Source organism: Athene noctua, chromosome 2 (assembly GCF_965140245.1).
Source record: "Athene noctua chromosome 2, bAthNoc1.hap1.1, whole genome shotgun sequence".
Taxonomy (NCBI): Eukaryota; Metazoa; Chordata; class Aves; order Strigiformes; family Strigidae; genus Athene; species Athene noctua.
In genome coordinates this window covers 123,740,712-123,753,201 of record NC_134038.1, presented here as the reverse complement: position 1 = coordinate 123,753,201, position 12,490 = coordinate 123,740,712, and the positions used below count along the sequence as shown (strand labels likewise).

The 12,490-nt window shown below is 37.2% G+C and overlaps 1 protein-coding gene across 6 annotated transcripts in view; it reads right to left on the bottom strand.

The window, feature by feature from the left end:
• Positions 1 to 12,490, bottom strand: part of NEBL (nebulette) — a 266,260-nt gene that overhangs the window by 72,438 nt on the left and 181,332 nt on the right. For 3 of the 6 annotated variants that reach the window (XM_074900166.1, XM_074900167.1, XM_074900168.1), the window contains one exon: positions 7,354 to 7,464. The exons of the other annotated variants lie outside the window; for them this stretch is intronic. In XM_074900166.1, coding sequence (XP_074756267.1) covers positions 7,354 to 7,464 — 111 coding nt within the window. The remainder of the gene's footprint in view (positions 1 to 7,353; positions 7,465 to 12,490) is intronic. 6 annotated transcript variants of the gene reach the window in all.

Here is a 12,490-nt window from a genome sequence, read left to right as displayed (position 1 = left end):
TTTCCATGCTGTACCCTTTTTAATATAAACTAACCCCCCTACAATACTGAGTACCACAGCCTAGCAGATTGCAGCTACACTGAACAGAAACTGTAATTCTACCACAGTGAATGTCTTTCTCAGTAATAGGCAGCCATGTAGCTGGTATGTAATTCAATGACACAACTCCACCACAGCAACCCCCGCTCCCAACAACTCCACTTATCTGCTCCTTTACACAATCATGGGAACAAGAAGGCTGAGTGTTCCAGCATGTTTGAGTACAAGACTGAATCTTTCTGTTTGTGCAAAAGCCACGACTTAATGAATGGGCTCAGAAAACTTTGGCCAGAAGGCTAAACCACAGGTAGGAAAGTCCAAACATTCTCCATTTAGCAAAGCAATCAGAGGAACAGCACAGACCTCAGGGACATTACAGAGCTCTGAGACCACAAGTTATCCTTCTTTTCCTTCTTCAGGGTCTGCAGACTTTCTCCTCTCCCTTGCTGTAGCACATGTGCCAATCTAAACTAATTTCCAAGAGCTGTCTTACTGAATTATTCTGAATGATTACAAAAATCGTCCCTGGTATTCAAAAGTCACTGACAAATTGAAGTCTCAGGAAAAAGTTAGAGAACATAAAATAAAAGTCTACAGGAAATAGAAAGTATCAGAATAATTCCTGCTTTACTGGAGAGTCTGTTAGATTTTCTTCTGCTGTTTAACAAAGTTAATCAATCTCTAAAGATAGTATTTCACAATCAAGAAAGTCCTCAGCTTGAAGCTTCACTTATAAGCTCCACATCTAGCTCCTATTTTCAATGCAAAGTTTCACTCCGGGTACAATGCAACAAACTCATAAACTGCAGCACTCAACGACAAACATAATTTGTAGAAATTTTATTGTAAAAAGAAAAGAAAAAAAAATCTTACTTTTTGGCCAATATTTTACAGGCAACAGGAAAGTAATTTTGCATCCATATGGCTTCAGCTAAGTAGACAAGCTAAATAGGCTTCACTGTTGGCTGCTTGCCCACAAATAGATCTTTTAATTTTTAACGTACAATGAGTGACACACAAGTGTAATCACTGATAAAATAAATAAATAAATAGTTTGGATGAATACAGACCAAAGTATCACCTACCAAGAAAACAGAAACTGATTCTTACACTTTGTTTAAATCACTAGAAGTTTTGTTTTTGTTAGGTTTAGATTTCCTCCATTTTTTTAAGAAACTAGATGTACAGACAAGCATTTGCAATTCAGGGCTTTACACGAATTTAGTTAATTATATGCTGTTCATCCTAATGACCACATGAGGTGAGGTGAAAACCACAAAGGCAGCAAGAAACAGGTTTCTGAATAGCACCCTATCATCCATGTAAATTGCAAATTAAAGGCCAGCATATGTGCTCAAAATAGAAATTAGGAACGGAGTGAATTTAACAACAGAGAATCAAGAATAGTGGTGATAAAGTTGAGGAAATGTGGTCACTTATTGCTCCCAAATGACATGATCATATAGTACATGAAATAATGGATTGTGGTTAATTTCAGGGGGAAAGGGGGGGGGGAAATAAGACAGTGACAGTCCTTTATATTTCACCATTTCCAATTATATTAGATGCAAGGCCAATTGCTATAGCTTTCCCTGAGTGAATTATTATTCTTCCTGCACCTAAACCAGTATACCTATTACTTATGTCTGAGGGAAAGTCATCTAGCATTTTACAAATGTCTGCAATATATATTTGCTCCATTCTGCAGCTTGTCATACTCCGGTGAGAATAAAAATGTTATGCAGCAGAACAGTAGTTTGTCAGAGGTAGGCCAAAGAAAGAAAAAATATGTTTCCCATTTCCTGAATAACCTCAATCCCTGGATGCTGACCCTTTCCCATTGGGACACTGTGCTGGCCTCTATTACACAGCTGCTATTCTGTTCCATCTAGTGATTTTTTTTTTAATAGTGCTACGTTAGAACAGTAAAACCAGAGCTATTCCAAGAGAGCAGGGGAACAGATGAAGACAGGGCAAAGCAACCAGCTTGGTGTGTGCACCCATTGGCACCAAGAAGATGGAAAGTAGAGAAGCCTGAGAGAGAAGGAAGAGAAAACAAAGCCTGGCCAAGCAACAAAAGAAAGGAAACAGCAGAAGCACCCCAGGAAGGCGCCATCTTTTCTCCTGAGTTGGTTTGGCTCCTTACCAAGAGGCTGAAACCCTTACTGGAACCTCCAGGCATTACCCTTACTCAACATTCCCTTCAAAGGGTTGCTCAGGGTCTACCAAAAAACATCACCAAAGGCTCAAGAATTGCTCCTTTTTATGAGGACCATGGGTGTATGAAATATCTCCTCAAACTGGCCTTTGCATAGGAAAAAGTAACTGAAATACTGACAACTTAAGAGCAGTTGAAAGACCTAAATGGAGAGTTACAATGGACCAGTGGGAAATGCAAATGAGAAGGAAGCAGGGGCAAAAAGGGAAAAAAACATGTACCATCTCTGGTTTTTAAGCTGCAAATAGTAAATTACAAATACCAACTAAAGTGTTTTTCTACCCCAGTTTGAAATTTCAATTAAAAGTGGTTACATTGTTGAGTATTTTTTAAAAAAAGATATTCTGAACAAAAGCCATTTCTTTACTTTAATCCCAAATGTGATGATGTACTCTGAATTGCCACTAGTTTTTGCAAAGCATGGAAAATATTCAGGGCTTGTTCATGATTAGTATATTAATTTTAAGAGAGGCAAACCTCCAGCTCTTATAAAAAGACATAAGGTCCAATGAGGATAAACACATCAGTCTATTTACTCCAGCTGAGGGGCCTGAAGATGCTTCACTTTTCATGATGGTACCAGTGCATTGGAATGCACTACAATGCTGCAAAGTAAACAGATTTCTAAAAACACTGCAAAACATCTCAGATTGTCAATCAACAAATGGAAACTTCTGCTACGTGGTGACGCAAGCACACCTAGTTTTAAAAGACTCAGACCTTTCCTGCAATCTTTTGTCTTCTTCCCTGTTCCAATTCCAAAACTATTCCAAGCTATAGGTAATAAATTATTAAAATATGCACAAGCAGCTATGAACATATTTTGCCCTCTTGAGATGCTCACACAGAAATCAGCAAGGAGCTGGGCACACCTATCTGCAGGAGCTTTTGTCTCTTACTGTTTGTCCTGGCCTAGTATTTTCTAAGAGGGGCAAGTCCACTAATGGCCTGTCAGCTGTGTCTCTACCCTCTTTTCTCTCATCTGCACTTTGGGGTACATCAACACTAAGAAAATGACTAGCTGGTGACAATCATCATTGGCAACAGCTTTTCTGATCCCCACTCAAGTGGTGCTGAAAACTGTTTCCCGACTCATGTAGAAGAGACAAACACATTTCTGACCCATTACAGATTGATGCAGTCATCCTTTCCAGTAATGGGCTTGAAAATTGATTGGTCCCAATTACATCAGGAGTAAACACATCATTTTCAGCACCAGTTGGAAGTGGTCTAGGGGGACATGCTGTTGACAACCACTGTCAGCAGAAAGTTAGTCAGTGAAAGCTGATTTTTCTAATGCAGATGCTGAACAGAGAGCCAGGAGAAGCTTGACTTTAACATGATCTGCATCAAAACAAACATGGACATTTTAGTATGTTATTGATGGTGTTTAGGCACATCAACTTTAAGATCAGCTGATTTGGTCTTATCAGAAAGATTGTAAACTTTTTCTGTGTGGATTGTGAGTGCACAATATCCTGAACATGAAAAAGCAGCTTACTCTTAAGACAACATAGACTTCTTAAATATTCAGATTTAGATGGTGAGTGATACATTATAAATTACATCATATGGACTGCAAAGAGCATACATATGCATCAAAATTTTGCTCAACTGTCAACTAATATTTTAAAAGCAGGACTGTTTCATACATAGGCGTAAGAGAAAAGGCACCAGGTCTCCGTCCTCAGATCTGCAAACTGCTTTTTAAATGTTCACAGATTAATCTATTGCAGTTTTCTTACTTGTAAATTCAGAACACTGCTTCCTTATTTCATACAATATAATGCTATGACAAGAATCAGTAATTTTAACCAAGTGGAACATAAAAATTGCTGTACAAATACTTAACATTGTTTTGCTATTCATAATGCCCAGTGACAGACCAGATCATGAAACAGACAAAACTGTGATCCACAGCTTTGAGTATCTTCATCAAATGCCATGTGCAGCTTCTACCCAGATACAATGCAGAAAGTGTTTTCTTTCTTCAGAAACTTAATTGTCATGTCATTTCACTGTTCAAATACTTTCTTCTACCCATGTGATTCTCAGCTACACATAAGGTGAACCACTATTTTGTGACCTGACAGTTTTCTAAGGGCTCCCACCTAGTTTTGGTCCTGAGTTTGCAAACTTCAGATGAGCTAAATTACATCAGCCAAGCACAGACACAAAGTAGGCTGATGATCCCTGCTCCACTCTTCCCCAAATGCCTTTGTGTGCCAAAGTCACAGAATTAACATTCACTTCACAAAACACAAATGCAATTTATAGAGAAAAGTAGTCTAGTTTGGATAAACATGTTTTCATTCAAGTATTATGTAGTATTTAAATTATTTTTCAAGTAAATTCCCTATCATTAAAAAAGACACTTTTCTTCTTTTGAGAGCAATCTTCTTCAGTCTAAGTATGAAGAAGAGAAAAATGTTCTTCTCATACATGATCACATTGTTCAGAAGATTTTACAGTATTTCACTATTACGCAGCTTCAGCCCACACTTACAGAGCATGTTAATGATATTCAAAGTGGTGTGAAGGCCTGCAGCACATGACAGTTTCAAAATGTCAACACAAATGCATTGTAAGTTGAATACAGTCTTAATTTTTGAAGGAAATTGCACATTTCACAGAGTTGAGTATAAATGTCAGCCTTATTTTAAGGCTGAGTAAATAGTCTTGAACACATCCTAATCCTATTAGATGCAAACCCTGCATGTAAAGGTTGAATTGAGTTGGCAGAGCATTGTAGGTAAACACGCGTTCTGCTCCCATAGGTATACTGTACTGAGTGGTGGATAAAAGAGCTTTGTCCTTCTATTCCCCCAGTAGTTTTCCTCTTCTTTTCCCTACACTTTCAAAGCTGTGATTCTACAAATAGCCTGAAAGAGTTTGGAAAGACAAATGCTCAACATTTGGGATGCTCGCCATTCCACGCTCTGACTCAAAGATGAAAACTCACGCAGCCCTTAATTAAACCTCTACTTACAAAACAAGAAATCTGCAGCTATTCACCATGGTGCCCAAACAATTACCACAGGAGCTGTGTAACTCCACTGAACAATAACTTGACTTACTCAACTTTCTCCTTTATGTTTGATAAAAGATATATCCCCATTGCACTGCAGCTCCCCATGAGTAGCCAGAAAGGATCTGTTCTTAAACAGATGAAACTAACTGTTTAGAGTTTTATGCTGGATACGGAGGGTTTGTTTGATATTTTTTAAGTTTGCTCAGGCTGAAAATAATTTCCTTCATATTTTTTCATTATTTTTAACATGCTGTTAAAAGTGCTTTTATCAAAACATCCTTCCCTCCTAGCCTTCATCTCATTTTTTTTCCTTGCTTTAAGGGTGAAAGAAGATGAAACAACTGAATTTCATCTACTCTTACATCTGTACTCTGCTCTCCTTAATTCTGTTAGCTGGTGATGTACAAATGTAGAAGGGGAATGGGTTTTGAGCTAGCATACTAAACCTCAGATTGAATTTAAATCAAAAATTCATCTCATATTCCTCATGGTCCCACCACTTTCTCTGAGAGGGATTTCCATCTCCTTCTCCAGTAGTCCACCATCATTCCTACTGCTAAGTAAAAAAACCTCTTGCTTATGGGGAGAGTTCACATTCCCAGCTCCTACCCTCCGTCAATCTGATATCCTGATGCTTCCAACAGCAGAGATGGACAGAGTTTGACAGGAAGAGGGAATTCTGTAATCAAGGCAGGTTGCAAATTACTGCTGGGAGTTCCAACGCAGGTATTTCCCAGCAGAAGAAAAAGTTATTCTTCAAACATAATGCTTCCCTGAAGTCTTCTAGCAGCCTTTTAATCAGCAGCCAGCTGTCAAGATTCTGCACACACGGACATACATCTAATACTGACATTTAGTTTTCAGCCTACATAACCTAAGAGTGTTTGTTACACTGTCAGGAGGGAAGATAGGGTAAATTCAAGATAATTCAAAATGAACACCCGAGCTTTGTTTTCTACACTGTTAGCAGTAAACAAATATCCCGTTTATCTAAGAAACAAGATCACATACCTCCCTGACTTGACTTGGTTACCTAAGAAGAAGAGAAATGAATCATAACTTTAAAGGCATTTACATTAGCTGTTGTTACTGGTTTTGTGCACCCTTTAAAATGACCTATTTTAGCCAATCTTCTCCTAAAATTTACTCTTCTCAAAAGTAAGCTTTTACCAAACCTAAAACTAACATAAATTTTTCTTCAAAGTTGCATTTGTATCATTCAAGACACTAATCTTGGTAGCATTTCTGCCCCCAGCAATGGTGCACTGAGCTAGTGTAAACTAGCCATAAAATCAAACCTGACTTGATACTAACACAAAATGTAAATACTATTATTTGGCTTTTATATTGTGAAAACCTAAAGAACTTAAAGAAGTTAACAAGCAGCTGGGGGATAAAAAAAAAGCAACCAACTTTAAAAATACTGCTAAATACTCTAAATTATTTGTAAATTTTCTAAGGAAAGCTACAGAACAAATACTTTGGTCAATGGTATAAACTAGTACCAGGCATCAAACTGAACTCTATGGCTCAGATTCTGTCAAGTAAGTCATAAATTGTTTTTTGAAACTCATTTGATATGTATTCATGAGATAGGAATAAAGTTATTCATGTGCATAAAAGTGTGCAAAAGCAGAGCAGAAACAGCTGCCTTCTCTCCTCTACACAGAAACCTTGAAGAACTATCCAAGTGTTGACAGGGTAAGACACTGAAACCATGATGGTGTTCATGTAAATAAAGAGCTTTATACACTTTTAAAGTACAGGTAGGTACACATGCATTCAGAGAACCTGCATTTATAATTCTATTTCAAACTGATAGCACTTAGTTAATACTAATAAACAGTAACTCTTTTCCACTGCAATTTAGAAGAAAAGTCACATAGCATTACCTGTAGCATATTTTATACACACATCATATCCCAAATTATTTCAGAGCAAATAATGTAAAAAAATACCAACTAATGAAATATGAAAATATTCCATGCCCAATTCATTTCAGTTAGCTGTAACAGATGTATCTACCCAAACCAAACAAATTCATTTCAGATGGAGGAGTACTTACATCACTCTGGTATTTACTGACTTCCATGGCATGCTTAATATCTGGAGGCTCCATCATATGTGCATAATTGGAAGTTCCTTTCTCAGCATCATGTTTTTGTTTATAGAGAACCTGAAAAGAGCAACATCATATTTTTGTGACCTCAGAAGAGCAGGTATAATAATATGAGCTGGGTTAAACCTAGTGTTGTAGTATGCCTGTATTCAGGAAGAAATGTAATAAATAATTAAGCTCTCTAATGGAATGTGAACCCTGAAATGACAGCAACTTCCAACCAAAACACAGACACATGAGGCACAGTCAGAGGAGAGACTTCTCTGCGCCTGCTATTGCAACAGAGGTATGAGTAGACAGGGGGAAGAAAAAGAAATACACAGAAACAGAAAATTAACCTTAAGGTGAGAAGACAGCCCAGGAAAAAACATCAGTGAAAGGGGTTTTTGCTCAAAACACACCTGAATCTATCAGCTAACTATTCCAGATTTCCTATTTTTTTTTCTGTTTTCAGGAGGAAAAAAAAGATTTTGTGCATTCCTCATAAATAACATGAAATACTCATAGCCCATTTCTTCCACTGTTAAGAAATTACTATCACCATACACATTTTGACTAGCCCCCAGGTTCACAAAGAAAAATAATATTTATATTAAATTGTCATCATGGTAAAGGAAAAAAGGAATTGGATTGTGAGTTTATAAACAATTTATTTTTTTAAGAGAAGCTGAGCTCAATTTTGGGCATTCATCCAGCTTTCTCCGTACTGTGTTATATTTACATATACACACACTCACATACTAAAAAAGCCTGAAAAGCTGATCTTGCCCTTATCATTGTCAGAAGCTTTTATGCTTACATTAAGAAAATTCACCAGGTTTTGATGTCTGAAGAAGCAGCAAGCAGAAAGAGAATTCATTTTCTAATAGCTCTCAGGAACAATCATTAAAATAATCCCCAGGAAAACAGCAAATACTAAATAAGATTGAAAGCTGATCAGGAGGAGAAGGTTTTGAAACTAAAACCCCTGATAGCAATAAAAGAATACTGTGTAAGTCTTGAGATGGGAACTCTTGACTACGGTGATTCAGACTCTTTTAGGACACTAGAACTGTGAGAAAATGTTGTATCTGTGTTTAAGGCAGCAAGATTGCATCTGAGTCACAGATCAGGGTGCCCAAGGCAATATTTTAGTATCTGCCCTGACTATCTCAGATTACAAAATGATATACAGGCTGAGAGATTAAGACAAAAAGGGGTGGGTTTTTTGCACTGCTACTATATGAATGCAAGTATCAAACTAGGAAACTTAAAATCTGCTATCTCCTTATACAGTGTAAATCCAATATGATCAGGCCTCTGGAGAGATAAACACAAACTGAAACAAAAAAAAAAGTCTATAACCTCCCTATACTGATTACATCTCGCAACTGTCAAAGCAAATTGATCTTTAACAACACTGAAGCATCACTAACAAATGAACCCCTGCAAAAGTGTAATTACTATATACACATCTGCCACAAAAACTCTTTTGCTACTTTGCTGCCTCACATTGTCACTTTTAAGATGTTCCCCACTTAATACCATCCTGAAAAGCAGTCCTGTACAGCTACTTCCAAAATCTACTAATTTACAGATACCTGATTACATTGCCACTTTCCTGATTCAACCTCTAGATTTTTCTGTTGGCAAATAGGATGTGTAACCAAGACATCAGAAAACAAAAGCACATCAACTCCGAACATGAGAAAACTAATAGAAATTATAACTGAGTGTCCACTATCCTGGGGGAAGATGACTGTTTCTTTAGTTTAATACAGGATTATTTGACTTGCTATTTGATAGCTGTGTTCTTCCTATCTTTTCACATTATTCTTATTAACTGACTTAAGTAACCTTGAAGCAGTCAGAGGCTAGGATGAGTTCAATAGCTGTCTAGTTTAGTTTTGGACAGGTTAGTGCAGAACTATTCCCATATCTGTAAATCAGTTCCAAGGAAGCATGAAAAAATGTTTATGAGGATTACTTCATCAATATTCTTAGAACCTTTATTTCACATGTTAGCATCTGTACATTTATTTCTCATTTCATGTTAATTTTGAAGGTTTAGCTAAACTGAATTATCTTTATCAGATCTACACATGAAACTACTCTACAGAAAGATCAAGTATTATAGGTCACTGACACAATCTCTACTCTTTAGTGGCACCATTTATTAACTTGGGAAAAAAAAGTCAGTTATTTAAGTAGGTATGACTTCAGATTGAACTACTTTGTAAGTACTTGTTTTTTATTTTTCTTATCTCTCTTGTATACCAGTGCATCAACAGGAAGCTGCATTAAGGAAGGCTTTGTGCTCTTTTAACTTAACTCTGACTGACTCTCTGTTTTGGAATACTTTAAATATCATTAAATTGTTACTTCTATATTACTCTTTATAGCCAGTAAACTGAGCTCTGAACTTAAAATCCACAATCTAGGATTTTGTAGGAGGAAATGTCCAAGAACACAAAAAACACCATTTTACCTCTAGATAGAGATAACATTATCTGATGTGTTTGTGTAAAACAAAAACAGGGAAGTCCAGAAGACTAGTACCTGCTACCATAAAAAAGAGGAAATCTTGAACATGACATTTGATACCATAAAAAAAACTATGAAGAATTACATAAAACAGTTTGATAATGTGTAATATGATTATAAATGATGCCATAAGGCACCAGAAAAATAGCTTTATCATAGTAAAAAAAAAAAAAAAAAAAGAAATCTGTGTAAAAGGAGGATTCTGCCCACAAGTAAGAAAAAACTCTGAAACTTTCTCTAGAAGTTGAAAATATTGCTTAAGATTCACACTTGGCTCATCATCTTTAAAAACAAACAGAAAATACCATTGAGCATTGACATACAGTTACTATTTGAGATATTGCCCTGTGCAAAGGAGAAAATTAAACTGCCTTCAGTTTGCTTTAGATTATTCCTTTCAGATAAGAAGAAAAACAGTGCAATCTCTTCTTATGGCAGAAATAAAGTGATGAAAAAAGTGATGAAACACCTAATTTTTTTCAACATTGTTTCCCCCTCAAGCAATTTTAAATACCTTTATCATTGTTTGTGACACCTTATTAAAAAAATTGTTCCGTGTAAGGAAGAATTCAGTACACTGGTCTTTAGACAAGGAAAAGACTTGGCAGAAAGCTAGCAATGATCAGGAATTTTCCTTCAGAAATATTTGCCACAGGAAAACTGCAATCTTTCCCAAAAATGTCCATTTCCTCTCAGGAAAATCAAAATAACGGCTCCCTGACTAGAGTGCTGTCGTCAATTTTATTTTCTCATTGCAGAGTACAAGGAAATTGGTGAGATCTTTTGTAAGCTGGCAAGGAGGGCGAAGTTACATGGTGGGGACAGGGACTTCTGCTCTCTCTAGCTTACCCTGGGGACAGTTATGACAAGAGAGAGAGGAAGGAAAATCTGGTTGCTCAGCCTCAAGAAAGCTATTTAGAAGGCAATAGTCAAATCTGCTGTGTAGAGGAAAAAAACAAAATTGTTAAAAGCCACTCAAGTATGTGGGTCTATGAAACTTAAGTTTTCATTCTCCTGAAACACTTTTTTTCCCATAAACAGTGTCATGATTTTTTTTGTCAAAATTTTGGATGGATTTCCTTCTCTATAGGTATTTATTTACATCTTCATGCTAGTTTTACATAAAACGCAAAAGAGCAAACATGGGTTTTATGTAAAAGCCAGCAGAGGTGGTCTTGTTTTAGTCTTCCTTCTGTATTTTGAAGAAGGTATTGAGCATTAATCAATACAGCCAATATGAGGAGAAAGCTCCACAGGAGGAGAACCACAATTGGCAGGGTGTTGTACTCTCCATTACAGTAAAATCCCATCAGTGCTGACATTGTATGGCTGGACAGAACAAGGTTCTGGCTCTGCTGAAGTCAATGACAATTGAGGTATCAGTTAAAGCATGCAAAAGAGATAGATGGTGCTATGGCAGTCTGTTTGCTCTCTGTCCTCTGGAGAGGACAGTGTGGGGCAGCTATAGACGGGGAATAATTTTTTGTGAGGAAAAAGTTGCCTCCAAGTTCCTAAACCATGAGTATGATCTGAAACAGTGTATAAAACTGGGCTAGATCTAAGTAGGCTGAAAACAGAGCTGCTGGGCAGCAGCAATGCACAGGATCAAACATCAAATCATGGGAGAGACCATTCGCCAAGGACACACCTGCGTAAGGAGATCACACAGCAGAGGCATAGCAGTCCTGTGCCAGCAGGCAGTAGCAGGGAGAGTCAGTAGCTCTCTTTCTTCCACACTAGGAAGTCCTGACACACCTGCTTGGCAGACAAGGATACAGATCCTGCCAAAAACATGGCATCCCAGAGCGAGAGAGCACCTGCTTGATCTGGCTACAAAAGCATTCAAGCTCAGTCTTGCATCCAAGAAGCATGTAAAGGGAGCCAGAGGTGTAAATTTGTTCTAATGTGGATGGGAAGGAGAACACATACTCATATTTTCCACAACTCAGGAAATCAGCACCCATTTAAAATCAGCTTGCTGTAGTTGAGAAACAGACTACAGTTCTGTGCTTACAACAGCCTTTTTGCAAGAGGGTTGGCACAATGGCCAACCAGTGCTGTTCTCTTTCCTTCCTATGGCATACCTATGGTCTCCTTCGCTGAAAAGATGACCTGTAAATTTACAATCCCTGTGAGATAGATGCAGCAGAAATCCCCTCTGTCATATCCAGACCCAGTTGAAATCTGAAATTCTTGTATTAGCTACTCAGGTACTGCAGTGATAGGCGCAATATGGATTAGATTTGAATAGTGTAGAGAAGATTTTCCACTAGAAAATCCCCTAGGTCTCTCTCAAAGTAGCATTAAATTCAGGTCCACTGCAACAGTAACCACAAGCTGGAAAAATATGTCAGCATATCTTTAAGTTTTATGGTAGATTATGATTTATAATGCATCTATTCCTAAGGGGGTGATATGAATTTTACAGGAAAAGTTTCTGCTAAAATATAACTCATCTTATATGCATATTTGTTTCTCTATGACTGTTGGATGATTGAAGAAAACCTTCAAAAAATATCAGATGAAAATGTCTTTTCCTTAAAAGGGGTTTTCTGATGAA